General features: G+C 41.8%; 1 protein-coding gene across 2 annotated transcripts in view; it reads left to right on the forward strand.

Annotated features, from left to right (window-relative positions):
• Window positions 1-446: 446 nt before the first annotated feature.
• Window positions 447-15,493, forward strand: part of RAB3C (RAB3C, member RAS oncogene family) — a 448,802-nt gene continuing 433,755 nt past the window's right edge. For both annotated transcript variants that reach the window (XR_010301375.1, XM_064140540.1), the window contains exons 1-2: window positions 447-584; window positions 6,744-6,971. Coding sequence is in view for 1 of the 2 variants with exons in the window: in XM_064140540.1 (XP_063996610.1) it covers window positions 561-584; window positions 6,744-6,971 (252 nt within the window). In the remaining variant the exon portion in view is untranslated. The remainder of the gene's footprint in view (window positions 585-6,743; window positions 6,972-15,493) is intronic.

The raw sequence follows: 15,493 nt of genomic DNA on the forward strand, positions 1-15,493 counted from the left end.
TCGGCTTGCCATACTCGGCCGAGAAACTCCCCGCAGCCCACGCGAGATCCACTGCCTTCCGTGCCCGCCACCGATCTCGCTCCCTCGTTCCGCCGCTGCTCCTCCGTGACTCAGTTCGGGCCCTTGGTGCCCAGGACCGCTAGCTCCCTCCCTGCATTCAGCCTCAGTGAGGGCAAGCCGCCCGCTGCCCTCCCGCCAGTGTGCTCCAGTTCTACCGAGACCATCGACCACTGCTGCATAAGGCGAGTTTGCAAGCCACCGCGCTAGCTGCGCCGCCTCCGCCCGCGCTGCCTCGGCGGCGCGGGCCGCCGGACGCAGAGCTTCCCGGGAGTCGTAGTCCTTTTTCCCAGACCTGGCGGGAAAGAGTGCTGGGAAGACGGTTAGGGAGGACTACAGCTCCCGGGCATGCTCTGTAGGGAGGGGTGGTACCGGGGGAGGAGCGGGGACAGCTCCGGTGCTGATCCCGACACGGGTTTGTCGGCAGAGCCCGGGGCAGGCGACGGCGACTAGTGGCGTGCGCGAACGAGCGGCAGAGAAGAGACCAGCGGGCCGCGCCCGCAATGAGACACGAAGCCCCCATGCAGGTCGGTCCCCTGGCTGGAGCTGAGCGAGGGACAAGGCGGGCGGCCGGCGCAGTGTGGCCGAGAGCCTGCAGGACGGAGCAGAAGCCCCTCCGATCTGCAGCGGCACGGCGGGGCCGTGGAGCCGGGCTTTGCCGCTAGTGGCTAAGGGGGTGAGGAGGAAGGGAGTGAGGACGCACCTTGTGTAAGGGGGCCCGTGTTGTGTGAGAGGGCGAGACGGGGACAGTCTCCCTGTGAACAGGTTCCCTGCTGAGCGGTCTCGGCGGGCGGGGAGCGACTGCAGCCCTACCTCTCAAAGGACGGCTTCCCGGGCTGGGGTCAGCCGGATCAGGAGGCACAGCCCTGCAGTGACTGCTGCCTTGTCTGCGGATGGGCTTCGGGTCGCCTTCGGGCAACCTGAATAGTGTCTTGCAGAGTGTTGGGTACTACTCCCCTAGGAGGGGATCAATATAAGTTGTTGGGTGATGAGTTGTGACGAGCTCCTACCTGGATGTGCAGGAAGTCGACATGGTATCTCCACCTGCTTGTTCAAGCAGCAGTTATCCATCCGTGAAGGGGTGAGATTGCACATGGATAGAGCTGGGGGTAGCAAAAAAGTGACCCCTTTCCAGCAGTTTTTATATATGAAAAGTATAATGCCTCTTAGCACAGGAGAAACAGATGTTATACAGATCTAAGTTACATTATGCAGAATTTGTAGCAGTTTCTAGGTTGTTGATTCAAGTCAATTTATGCTGTTGAACTGTACTTCAAGTTATTAATTACTGCCTATTTTATAACCTCATTCAGGCACTTTGTGGGGGTGCAGACTAATCCTAAATTACACTGATGTGGAGTTGAGTTTGCTTGATTTTGGACAAAGACTAATAATCTTGTAAGTCGTTTGCAAGGCAATTTCTCAGATGTCACATGCTGAAACCTTTCAACCAAAGAGGTGATCTAGAAATAGGCCATTCTTCAGTAAGGATATCTGTGTTTTCTGGTTTAAGAATAGGAATAATTAGAATGTTGTTTAAAAATGCCTAGCTCTGTGTACAACGTGCTTGTGTTGGAAATGTTTCTACGGTGTTTAACATTTATTTATATGTACTTGTAGAGATACTGAAGTCATTGGGCGTGTGGAAAGCATTTCATTAAAAGCAAATTTAACTAGTAAAGAATGACAACTACAGATGGGTCATTAGTGAATTTATCGGTTTTGGCAGGCGTTGAATTCACTGACATTAAATAGTTGTGGATATAAAATACTTTAAAATCTAAAGAGAGTCCAGATGTATTTAAAAATATGTGCTTGGCACGTGTCAGAAAATAGCTTCTTGTTTTTTCATGTGATTATCAGTACAAGTGGAATTATTCTTAAGTATAATTGAATAAAAGTCATCAGAAATCACAGTGTTAGTATGGAAAGACAACAGACAGCTATAAAACCCTCTACAAATTACAGTTTTCTGAGGCTAGTGAGGTGCTCGTATCATGTCTGTTTTAAGTGTATCTCATGCAAAATTATAATTACATCTGGATTTTTTCCAAGATATAAAAATGCAGTCTAACAGAAGAGGGCTGACTCTCACTCGTAGTGTTTGTGCGGTTTTGGTTTTTTTGTTTTTTTTTTTTCCCTTGTACTTTCACTATTTCTAGCATACGCTCAGCTTCCAGTAAAACTGGATTATTTTCCTGAGGGTTCTTTTGTTTCCCAACCTTAGGCTCATGTTATTGGTCTCTGTTCAGATGTGGTTTAGACTGGCTGAACTAATTGCTTGATTTATGTCTTTCAGCTACCTGATTTGCTATTAAGTGAAACAAATGTAGTTACTTTTTTGCACAAAACAAATTTATGGTACACTCTGTTACAGAGCTACCGTCTCTGAATTGTAGAGCAATAGAAAGAGTGGTTGAAGTGTATGGTTTTTTTATGATGACAAAAAACAACTGAGAGGAGAGTGTAAGCCTATTTTTGAAGTATTTGCATCAGCAATAAGTAAAAACAAAGGAAAAAAAAAAGGTTAACATATTTTAGCAGTATGAGAAAAAAAGCCTGTGCCAGTGGCATTGTATTTTGGTATTTATGAATTCTTTGTTCGAGTCTCAAGCTCATGTGACTTCTCTGTAGACAAGAAGGTCTATCAGTTTCTAGTAAGGCATCCCAAACACTCCTTCCTAAGAAGGAGCTGTTTAGTGTAAAAGTTTGCTATTGTCATCTAATGGACATAATTGCATCTGGGTCAGAATTTGTGCCTACTTTTCATTTTCCTTCCATTTTTGCAAAGAACAGATAAGTCTTACTAGTGATTATGGACATTGAGAGGGCTTTGGTTTAAAGGTCAAAAGCAATGGATTCTCTTTTCTGTGAAACACAGAATTCTCTATGGTTTCTGAATTTTCTTTTAAGAATTGATCTGAATCAGTTGAAATGTATGTACATCTTTCAAAACTGAAGAGTCAATGAGAATTTCTTAGTGATTCATATGCTGGTTCACTCATTTCAAGTTTCACTCTTTGTCTGATGGTAGTATGCAAATTTCCCTCATACTTGCAATTTGCAAAAATGAAAAAGTGCAATTCTAATTTGTACAACTTGTTCTTAGCATTTATCAGAGTAGCTGTAGTTTGTAGAAAATGGTACTTCTCTAGAGACCTTTTTTCACTTGCCAGGGCATCAGAACATTTCAAAGGTGACTGAAGCCATAGAGGTGAGGGGAAACTAGGAAGTGGGAAGAGGTTTATAAATAATCTGCTTTGCCAACAAAATAAGTGAGAGCATTTTATATTTTATATTCTGTTGTCTCTGGCAATGATTATGCCCAGACAAAGTAAGTTTCTAAGAGACATATTCAAACACCATGAAGAAGGGTATCAGGAAAGAAAAGAGATGTTTCCATATATTTAAGAGGTTATGATAAAATTATGATTAAAACAATTCCACAAATATCAAAGCTATTAGAGACATGAGTTAGCATGTCAATTTGTCTCCTATCATTCAGCAAAAATATTAGATATATCGATCTTAGTTTAGATTGGAGGCAGCGGAGTAGAAGAGCCTGGCAAGCCACTGGATCTACAGAACAAGTCATATATACCTTTTTATTACTGATCAAGCTCCATTTGAAAACATCAGTTCTCTTTCTGTTACTACCTTCTTTTGCAATTGTCTTGTGGAAGTTTCATACCCTTGCTGGTTATATATGCTTTCCAATCTCCATCTCAGAGACACTCAGGGCTATTTTATGTTCACTTCTTAAAGCCATGTCTGCTGCATGAGTCTAAATAGTTCTAATTTTCTAATGCCAACTTCAGATGACTATCTAGAAACACAAGCTCACTTTTCAGTGTTTTCTTTCCTTCTTTTCCCCCCTAAGATTTCTCATATGAGGTAAGCTCTTCATTCTCTTGACCTCCCTATTAATCTTTTTCTGTACTTTCCAGTTTGAACTCAGTATTGACAAACATGCTTGACAAGGATTGTTACTAATAGCATCTTACTGGTGCCTGAGACAGTGACATTAGTATTTCACTGTCCCTTGGTCTGATGCAACTGCTCTGGTGATTGAGAAGCTCCACAGTCTTTGCTAGTCTCATGACCCTGAGTGCTGTTCTGAATAAGGCAAATGGCAGAGGGCTGTACAGTATCACAGTATCACAGTATCACCAAGGTTGGAAGAGACCTCACAGATCATCAAGTCCAACCCTTTACCACAGTGCCCAAGGTTAGACCATGGCACCAAGTGCCACATCCAACCCTGCCTTGAACTGCCCCAGGGACGACGACTCCACCACCCCCCCAGGCACACTGTTACATCCAAATTTATTTCTGCTGGAGCACCTAGTGTGACACAGCTTGTATTTTTTCCTCTTCAGAGCTGTGCTTTTTTGATGGCTTCTTGACATTCTCTGTTAGACTAACCCACTTAGGACTTTTGGTTTTGCCACTAGTTGAAGAAGGGAATTTTGCCATACTACCTGCAGTGGCAATTGAGAATATGTTTCTTAAGTTACTCTTCTTGTGGAGAAAGTAAACTTAGGTTGATGAAAAACAGTTAAGGAATAATGACCTAGCTAACCACAACTATTGCTAGGGAATTGCCAGAATATTCTTTATTGTACCTTGCATTCTGCTGTCTTGGGCAGCTGCCAGCATTCTAGCAATGTTCATACCACTGCTGATATGAAGCAAGTACAGCTTCTTTTAAACTCTCCCCTTTCTGCATCTTCCTGATATTTCCCAATTTACCTTTCAATATTCTCTTTATTAAAAAAAAAAAAGAAAAGAAAACAGGATTATGGTATGTTTACATACATTAATGAATCTAACCTCATAATATCTTGAAGAAGATAAGCTTCTCCTGATGCTGCCAAATACACACATTCACAAGCTGTGATCTGCAGATGGCTTGTAACCCATAAATTCCAAATAAATGGTTGGTGCTTTGTCCATTGAACTCTGTTAAGTCTAATTAATTGGTCAGTTAAAAATTAGATTATAAGAATTTGTGAGAATTGGCTGTGGCCTACATCTGTGAATGTTGCTGTATTTGTTGAGATTACACTAAAAGTGAGAGTGGTTAAGCAGCTTGGCTAACATATAGGGGGAAAAAAAGGGAAAATGAAAGTTATAGGATACCTGTAAAAGAGTTAGGAATGAAATCTGTTCTCTAGATTATTGGTCCAGTATTTTACCTAGAAAATAATTTATTTCTTCATGACGGGTTTATATTGTCATAGTGTTCATACATATGAGGATCTTGGTAACATTTTGACAACTCTGATGATGACATTTGGTCTGCATATTAAGGACAGTCACTTGCAATGCATCCTACATACAGTCCAGTGAGTATGTATATATTTCTGCACTGTATATGGAAGATGAATGTTATGACTACTCTAAATTAGCTACACCCTAGTCTGTCCTTACTGTAGATAGAAACACACTATTTTCCTTGGTTTGTCAATCTTTTCCTTTAAGATATATGTGTCATATTTTTTTAAAAGAAAACAATGTGTTTGTGAAAGGCACAAATAAGTGTAATTCAGTGTTTCAAGTCCCAGGTTTTCTTGCTTTCTGTGTCATATTTTCCAAGGACATTTCATACCGCTTCAGACATCTAGTGCGGAGTGCCAGTGTAAGTGCAGACTGAAGTGATGTGCAGGCTAGGGAAGTCATGGCAGACTTCTCTGCTTAAGTGAGAAGGCTTTTCAAATTTACTTCTGTCAAAGGATGAGGTCCTTTAAGGCCATAAAGTGTACTGTAGCCAAGTGTTTTGTTGTTATACTGAAGGTGGCAAGTAAACACATACATTTGAATGCGTTTGTTCTTAACTGGCTGTTGGGGTCAAGGAAATAACTGAATGTTGGACTTAAGAAGTGTCTCAGTCTGATAGAGGAAATTCTGCTTAAGGATTAAACTTGCCTATGTCCATGATGAGGAGTATAGAGATGTGATGTAAGCAGGAAAACATGCAAACCTGTCCTTTTTTGGTTTTGGACCACATTCAGGCCAGGAACATACCCTCACCCAGTTTTGATAAGGAGCAGACATGTGAAGCCTCCTGACTATAGGTCTTCTCATTGTCTTCATTTCTTATGAACCCTCAAGTCTCCTGGGTCCTCTATGACATGGCTTGAGACTACCTTTGGCATTAACATTCTGATGAACGTAAGGATCTGAACAGGGACTCATTCTGCAGAAATGAATTGATGCAATATGCAGTGGAGATAGCCTGGTGCATATTGTCTTCAGTTTTGCTTAATAATCAGTGTGTTTTGCTGAAAGAGGTGCTTGCTTAGTGTATCCACTTAGTCATTTGAGAAGAGAACTTTGTCTAAATAAAGGTAATATGTTTGCTTTCTTGGAAACAGTGTCATCCCATTAGTCCTCTTTTGCAACTGCAGCTACTACCACAGAGACAAGAATCATAAAAAAGAATTAAAGCTCTGTGAATTTCCTCTTGAGTCCATTCATATTTGGTATAAAAGACTTCAATAAAATCTAAATGCGTCTGGGTTTTTACGATACAAGAGACAATAAACTTTTGTTTTTTGTGTTTTCTTTCTTTCTTTCTTTCTTTCTTTCTTTCTTTCTTTCTTTCTTTCTTTCTTTCTTTCTTTCTTCCTTTCTTCCTTTCTTCCTTTCTTCCTTTCTTCCTTTCTTCCTTTCTTTCATTACAGATGGCATCTACTCAAGATTCCAAATATGGACAGAAAGATACATCTGATCAGAACTTTGATTACATGTTCAAACTGCTCATTATCGGCAACAGCAGCGTTGGGAAAACCTCATTTTTGTTCCGTTATGCTGATGATTCCTTTACATCTGCATTCGTAAGCACAGTTGGGATTGATTTCAAAGTAAAAACAGTTTTCAAAAATGAAAAAAGAATTAAGCTACAGATTTGGGTAAGGCAAAAATAATAACTCCATGCACTAAGGAAGCCGTAGCAATTTGATATATAGCATTTAAGCTATTATAGGTTTGCACTGAATGTCATAACCTTTATATGTACATATATAGTACAGTAATGAAAAGGAACTTAATTGTTTCCTGCATATTTTTTTATGTCTTGAATAATAGTGTGCATACAGTATTTTTAAGGTATTGAAGTACAGCAGAACATATATTCTGAATTAAATTTCAATTGAGATATAATAGAGATTGACACATTGATATCTGTGCAGTGAGGTATAAACAACTGTGCAATACGTAGGCTATTGAAAGTGATACATGTTATTAAAGTATACCTTGAAATAGCAGATAGAATCTGGTTTCTTCTTAATGTAGGAGCTATGATAATGGATGCAAAGCAGAAAGCAAAATTTTTTGGTCTGTTAGTTATGGCTGTCCTCTTCATCACCTGAAATACCTCCCATTTTCTGCCAAGGAAGGAACCATGGGAATTCAGAGTGTAACAGCAGTGTTGTTCGAGTGCACAAAACATTTTGCCCCTCACCTAAAGCTCAGAGGTGGTATGGAAAACCATTATGCCAGGGAATAGGTGTTCCTTTCTGCAAACTTTAATTAGAAAGAAGGAATAGTGGAAACTTATTTCTGCAGAAGTTATAGATTCTCACATGTGATTCTATATATGCTTCTATTCTGTGATTCTATAACAAGCTTCTGGCAAAGATGGCAGCTCGTGGCTTGGACAGATTCACTCTGATATAAGTCAAGAACTGTTTGGAGGGCTGGGCCCTGAGAATGGTGATGGATGGTGCCACATCCAGTTGGCAGCTGTCACTAGTGGTGTTCCCCAAGGATCAGTGATGAGCCTAATCCTCTCCAATATCTTTATTGATGATCTGGACGAGGGGATTGAGTTCAGCATCAGTAAGTTTGCAGATGACACCAAGTTACTGTTGCTGAGGGGAATTCTCAGTACCTACGCCTATTTGGCAGAGGGGAGAAATTAGTTGGGGCAATATAAATTTTATATAAAAATGTAGATTTATTAAATTAAATATTCTGAACTCTCACCACCCCCAACCACCGTATATTAATATTAAAGTTCGTACATGGTTATGGAAACAATTTAGGATAAAATATGTACAGGAATTTGTTCTAACTAGCAAACATTTAAACTATAAACAGAGAGAGAAGATTTCCCCGTGGCTTAATGCCATTTGAGATCTTTATGCTATTTGCCCAGCAGAGCGGGCTGAAACTCTTTCTGCTCTATGGCAGAGGCAACAGATATTTACAGTGGTATCAAAGCTTTTACTCAGTATTCTTATCAATTATTAATCACCCTCCAGGGCTGTGTCACAGCCTGTGCCTAGTGTCCAGACTTCAGGGGATCTCTCCCCATGGATTTGGAGGCTGGATTCTTCCTGGCTTGAGGGGAGAGGATAAATCTTCCCAGTTTGTGGGGAAATAGGTTTTCTCTAACCTTTGTTCTCCTGGTGAGGGACAATCTCTGCCTTGGTGCTGCTGTCTTCTCCTGGATGCTGTGTCCAGGGCTTATCAGCTGGCAGGATTTCAGGAGCAGGAGAATATCGTGCCGTCTCTGGCACAGTTGTACACAGCTAGCAGACTGTGTGTGTTAGCAGACAATCCAGAATCTGCTTCCTGGTTATCTCAGCAGCAGTGGCTTTTACCAGGCAATGGTAGGCAGCGGGCATGCAAAGTGTGCACAGCTGCTGGGAGTCTAAGCTCCAGAGGTAAAGGCAATGCAGGATCTGGTCCTGGTAGCAATAGTGTGCAGATGTGCACAGCTGGCTGGAGACTATATGCTCTCTCTCTACATATATATACATATATATATATATATATATATGTGCAGGCTTAAATGAGTTCTGCAAGAAAAGTATGCAGGCAAGTAAGCTGCGAATGAGTCAAAGCATGAGGTCTGAGCCTCTGAGCATCAGAGCTATGCAATGGCATCCGAGCATGGGGGTCTGAGCGGCTGAGCGCTGCAAGTGAGGATCCGAGCACGTGTCTGAGCTGTGCAGGTGAGTCAGAGTGGCAGGGTGCTGCAATGGAGTCCGAGCTGAGCTGCGAGTAGGGTCAGAGCTGTGCAAGCGAGTCTGACCTGCAATGAGGTCTGAGCATATTGTTTACCTGTGCACGCCTATTTATTGAACGTGGGCCGAGATTAATGGCTCCTTTGGCCACTAGAATGACCAATCAGGCTGGCAATCAGCCAAACCTTACCATAATAGGCAGAAGGCTCTTGCCTGGACTTTCCCCAGATATGAGGATCACATGGGTTTCGTCCAGGGAGACATGAGCTGGGTGTGTGTGGCTTACACAACCTGTTTACAACCAGGGGTCCTGGCACAAAAACATGTCCAGGCAAGGCATGCCTCTTTTTGGGCCTACAGGCCCTCGACGACAGCTAGCAGCAGGTGTGGATCTGCTGGAGAGTTGGAGAGCCCTGCAGAGGGACCTAGATAGCCTGGAGGGGTGGGCAGAGGCCAATGGGATGAGATTTAACAAGGCCAAGTGCAGGATCCTACACGTTGGCCACAACAACCCCAAGCAGTGCTACAGGCTGGGGACAGAGTGGCTGGAGAGCAGCCAGAGAGAAAGGGACCTGGGGGTACTGGTGGATAGTAGGCTGAAGATGAGACAGCAGCAGTGTGCCCAGGTGGCCAAGACAGCCAATGGCATCCTGGCCTGCATCAGGAAGAGTGTGGCCAATAGGACGAGGGAGGTTATTCTTCCCCTGTACTCAGCACTGGCTAGACCTTGAGTACTGTGTCCAGTTCTGGGCTCCTCAATTCAGGAGAGATGTTGAGATGTTCTGGAACGTGTCCAGAGAAGGGTGACAAAGCTGGTGAGGGGCCTGGAACACAAACCCTATGAGGAGAGGCTGAGGGAGCTGGGGTTGTTTAGCCTGGAGAAGAGGCGGCTCAGGGGTGACCTCATTGCTGTCTTCAACTACCTAAAGGAAGGCTGTAGCCAGGTAGAGGGTTGGTCTCTTTTGCCAGGCAAGCAACAACACAACAAGGGGACACAGTCTCAAGTTGTGCCGGGGAAGGTTTAGGCTGGATGTTAGGAGGAAGTTCTTCATGGAGAGAGTGATTGGCATTGGAATGGGCTGCCCAGGGAGGTGGTGGAGTTGCCATCCCTGGAGGTGTTCAAGAAAAGCCTGGATGAGGCATTTAGTGCCATGGTCTAGTTGATTGGACAGGGCTGGTTGATAGGCTGGACTGGATGATTTTGGAGGTCTCTTCCAGTCTGGTTGTTTCTATGATTCTATTCTGTGTCCTAGTTCTTGGATGATAATAATGGTAGTCACTTTATTTTTTTATAATAATGATAGAGAGGGAGGGCAGCAGAAGATTTAACAATGTGGGGCCTGGAGTTACAGCTTCAGGTCTTCATTGGGTATTTGAAGATTTTGAGTAATGATTCTTGTGTGAGATAGTTGTAACAGCCTTGTTAATCAAGATTTTATCTTGAGTGTTGATCAACAGCCATCTGAACATGAATCAGCATCATCCTGTCCTGTGTCAGGAATAGTGTGGCCTTAAGAGGAGCAGCTGAGGGAGCTGCGATTGTTTAGACTGAGGAAAAGGAAGCTAACAGGAGACTCACTCTCTAAAACTAACTGAAAAAAGGTTGAAGAGAGGTGGATGTTGGTCTCTTCTCACATGTCAAACTTGATAGGACAAGAGGAAATTACATCAAGTTATGCCAGGGAAAGTTTAGGTTAGACATTAGGAAAAACTTCTGTATAAAAGGTTTATCAGAGACTGGAACAAACTGCCCAGAGAGATGATTGAGTCACTATCCCTGGATGTATTTAAAAGCCATCTAGGTATGTTGCTCAAGGACATAGTGTAGTATTGGCCCATGGAGAGTTAGATAATGATTGGACTTGATGATCTTAAAAGTTTTTTTCCAACTGTAGTCATTCTTTGAATGTGAGTAATTAAAAATTTCATTTAACACTTTGCAACCATTAAATCTCAGAAAACCAGATAGTGAACTGTGTCCTGGGCTGCATCAAGAAAAAGTGTTGCCATCAGGACAAGGGAGGTGATTCTTCCCCTGTACTCTGCTCTCGTGAGACCCCACCTGAAGTACTGTGTACAGTTCTGGAGCCCCCAGCACAAGAAGGATATGGAACTGTTGGAGTGAGTCCAGAGGAGGGCTACAAAGATGCTCAGAGGGCTGGAGCACCTCTTCTGTGACAGCAGGCTACAAGTGTTGAGGCTCTTCAACTTGGAGAAGATAAGACTTCAAGGAGACTGTGTAGTAGCCTTCCAGTATCTGAAGGGGACCTACAGAAAGGCTGGAAAGGGACTATTTACAAGGTTTTTAAATGACAGAACAAGGGATGTGGGGTTTAAATTGGAAGAGGGGAGATTTAAACCAGATGTGAAGAACTTTACAGTGAGGGTGGTGAACACTGGATCAGGTTGCCCAGGGAGGCTGTGGATGCTCCCTCCCTGGAAGTATTCAAGGCTAGGTTTGATGAGGCCTTGAGCGACCTATTCAAGTGGGAGGTGTCCCTGCCTATGGCAGGGGGTTTGGAGCTAGGTGATCTTTTAGGTCCTTTCCACCCTAAACCATTCTATGATTCTATATTCTATGAAACCTTGGGAAAAAATATGACTAGTTCATCTAGCATGTTTTGAACTGTAGATAAATTGAATATCTTTTAATAAGGCACAATGGTGAATTTCCCAATGTTTCCTAGGCTGGATCCAATTAATGTCTTTTTAGGTACACTTCAGGCCTTAATATTCCAAAATACTTGTTTTGCGCCCTCTAGGAACTGGAACTCAGACTCTTTGTCTCTCGACTTCTCTACCTTTTTCAACTTTGGTTCTTGCTGTTGTCATAACAGTGCTATATACTAGGTGACTGTATGTCATAGGCATGCTTTCAGTAACTTTCTAGTACTGTTGTTGTACTCTAATGTTGAAGATCACAGGGTAGATCACACTGGCATAACCTTAGCACTTCTTTATAGTGGAGCAATAATATTATGTTTTTATTATAGTCACCAAAGATACTCTGCAATGTATTTTATTGTTCATATCTCTCTTAGTAAAATCAGCAATGCTAGCTTACAATGTAGTATTAATGTGATTAGCTTGACATGAGTATGTTTCTCATCATACCTCTCCATAGCAGACTACAAATATGTGCTTAGCTGAAAGCAATCCACTGATCTAAATGTGTTTTGGATTATGTGTGGCATAGAGAGGATGTAACAACTCTGTTCTTGGCATCTGGAATAAATTTCCATTTCTAGCAAAGTGCATATTTTATTTTTCATTACGTGGCAGTAGTATGCAGAGTCCAAGTGGAATCTGACAGTTCTTGGTGAAAAAACACACAATTACAATATGTGAAAAAAACATAAGGGCTCAAGGTCCCTTAGGAAAAAGGGGGATAGACACTTAAGATCATGGAAGAGACCCTGTGACGGTTTGGGCTCTTACCCGCCCTCCGACACTTTGTATTTGCCCCAGCTAACTCAGACGGCCTCTGGGAATATAAATGAAGCTATTTATTGTACAGCAGCAAATATACAAGCAGCTATTTACAATATATACAGTTATATACAGAAATATACAAAGGATAAACAACACAAAAGCACAACTCCCGTCCCAGAAACCTGAGTCCCCAGGAGGGGCTCTCAAACCACCCCAACACCTCCCTTTGCCCCTCTCAACCTTACCCCAGTTCTCAGGAAGAAGAGAGGTGCAGCCAAGAGGTTAGGGAGCAAGGTTAGCGGCAGCAGGGTTAATGAGATGTGACTAGGTCTGAAGGCAAAGGCAGAATGAAAGACAAAATGGAGAATGTTTACTTCTTCTTCCCAGAGTTCTCAGCATGACTGTGAGAGAAGTTGACATCAATTGTTTTTCATTTCACTGCCCGTTATCTAGTTCTTTTACCAAAACATTCTAGCTTGCTTCAAACTAGCACAGACCCTCCTAAAGTGACCTACCGTGGCACAGAGTTAGGGAGAGACTGCAGAATTAACTTTCCATGCTGTAAAGTTTTTTACCCTTGTCACCATTGTGTCTTGGTTTGTTGTTTGGTAGTGTTGTTTTGGTTTCTTCTTTATTAAAGTTTGAATGGGAGTTCTTAAAAGGCCTTGTTACTGCAGCAGTTCACTATTACTGTTTCCACTTGTTAGATAGAATATTCCCGATTGGAGCTTTGTGTTACAGTTTATCTTGCTGGTTGACAGTTGCACCTCTGAGACCTTAAATAAAATGGGCTATCTCAGAAAGATGTTCTAGCACACAAAATTTGAAATAGAGCACTATTGCCCTATCTTGAAAGCTCTATCAACAGCAATATCGTTCTAAATATGCAGTATCTGCATAAGTAACATCTGCCTATGTTATATAGTATTATACTTTATTACTTTTCTTTGATTATGCAAATACTTTTCCAAAATAAATAGTACTTCTGCAATATCCATTTCCATGTCAAGCTTCATTTACGGAAGACTGATTATATTAGACAAAATATAACATTGAATGAATCATGGAGAGTGTAATTTGAGGTTAATTCTGACTAGAAACATGCATGGGGTTATAACATTTCCTTCAAAATCACTGACGAAGTAGGTGGTGACACCATGTGATAAATTATGTTGAGCTTAAACATAAAAAATAGAAAAAAATCTCACAGATTTGAACAGTCAGAAGAAACAGGAACTGCAACTTTAAAATGTACCCTGAATGACAAGATGAGAACTGAATTCCTTTGCCGTTTTCTGCAGAAAAGATAGACTTGGAATGCTACTGCTCTGCTGTCCCTGCCTGGCAATAAAATGCAAAACTCTGTAAACGGTAATGCTGTTAACTTACAAAAACTCCCTAGCTAGAGATACAATTAATCCCATATGTATCCTCTTATGGTTTCGTACATGCTGTTCTTGGGTAGACAGTTAAACTTTCAGCATGCTTCATATTCAGCTTGTTGGGAACGCTAATTTCCTCAGAATGATGTTCTCATATGTTTACCAATGAAGGGTACAGGGTTTTTTTAAAGTCAGCATGCGGGCATTCAAGGAAGCAGAATTGTTATTTGTTAGTAAAATTCACTGTGTGGGTACCACAGGTGAGCTAGCAAGGGTTAACATGTTGAAGTACCTGCTGTCTTATGTACTGGGATGCATTGCAGATCTTTTGTTTGAGGTTTCTTCTTGCTTTGAGGCAGCATCTTATTCATGTATTCAAAGGACATGAATTGAATTGTCTTCTCTTATTGGTAGACAGGGAGGATGAGGCATTCTCTAGTACTTACTGTTTTATCTTGTTCATATGGACAGAAAGAGTTTGCTGGGAAGACTGCAACACTTGGTTTTGTTTTCCCTTCTGAGCCAACCACCTTCTTTCCACAATGTGTCATACTGGAATTGAGATAGGTTCAGAGTTCAAGTGCTGTAGTCATTAGTTATAGCATAGTACCTTGTCAAAAGACCACCAGTGGGCTCTGAAATTTTGGTTTTGTTTCACAGCAAATTACAAATCTGACAGCCCTGGTATGAGCATTATGAAAACAGCTCATTAACAGTTGTGGTTTTGGTTTTGTTTTTGTTTTTTGGTTGGTTGGTTGGTTGGTATGTTTTATTTTGTTTTTTTACCTTTTAAAGGAGAGAAATCCATTAAAAAGACATTTTATCTAAAAAGGTATTGATTTCTTAAGAAAAAAAAAGTAAGAAATGTTAAAAGTGTGCTGTGTCTGTATGCGACAGATAGATGCATAGAATAAAAGCCCATCAGAGGGCTTTAAGGTGTTTTACAGTGTCAGATGTAAAACAGCACTATATTTTTTCTCTATTTGGGTTGAGCTAGTAGTTTTCAAATTGATAGGTTTGCAAAGCTGCAAAATTAATTTTCAAACTGCTGGATTTTAAATTGTATTGAATTAAAAAAAAGGCTTGCCAATACTAGTTCTGACACAATTACACACTAAATGAAAGTCTTAAAAGCTCAGAAGTGCAAATCAGAAAATAAAACAAATCTGTCACTGCATTCACTATACCAATCCCTGCATTCAGTATACTCTGTAGCTGTGGTGACATAAATGTTTACATTACTTTTGTAAATGTCATTAGAGGGGAAAAAAATAAAGAAAAGCATATCTCACAGGGGCAAAAGGATTCTAGGGCAAGAACTAACAGAGCTCATTCACAGAGTTCTAAACTAGAGTTGCAGGGTGATAGGGTTGTTGCTAGGCTTGCACCAGTAAGGCAGTTTAGCCTGGAGGAGAGGAGGCTCAGGGGTGACCTCACTGCTGTCTACAACTACCTGAAGGGAGGCTGTAGCCAGGTGGGGGTTGGTCTCTTCTGTCTGGCAACCAGCAATAGAACAAGGGGACACAGTCTCAAGTTGCACTGGGGGAGGTATAGGCTGGACATTCGAAGGAAGTTCTTCCCAGAGAGAGTGATTTGCCATTGGAATGGACTGCCTAGGGAGGTGGTGGAGTCGCTGTCCCTGGATGT

Source organism: Pogoniulus pusillus, chromosome Z (genome assembly GCF_015220805.1).
Source record: "Pogoniulus pusillus isolate bPogPus1 chromosome Z, bPogPus1.pri, whole genome shotgun sequence".
NCBI classification, from domain to species: domain Eukaryota; kingdom Metazoa; phylum Chordata; class Aves; order Piciformes; family Lybiidae; genus Pogoniulus; species Pogoniulus pusillus.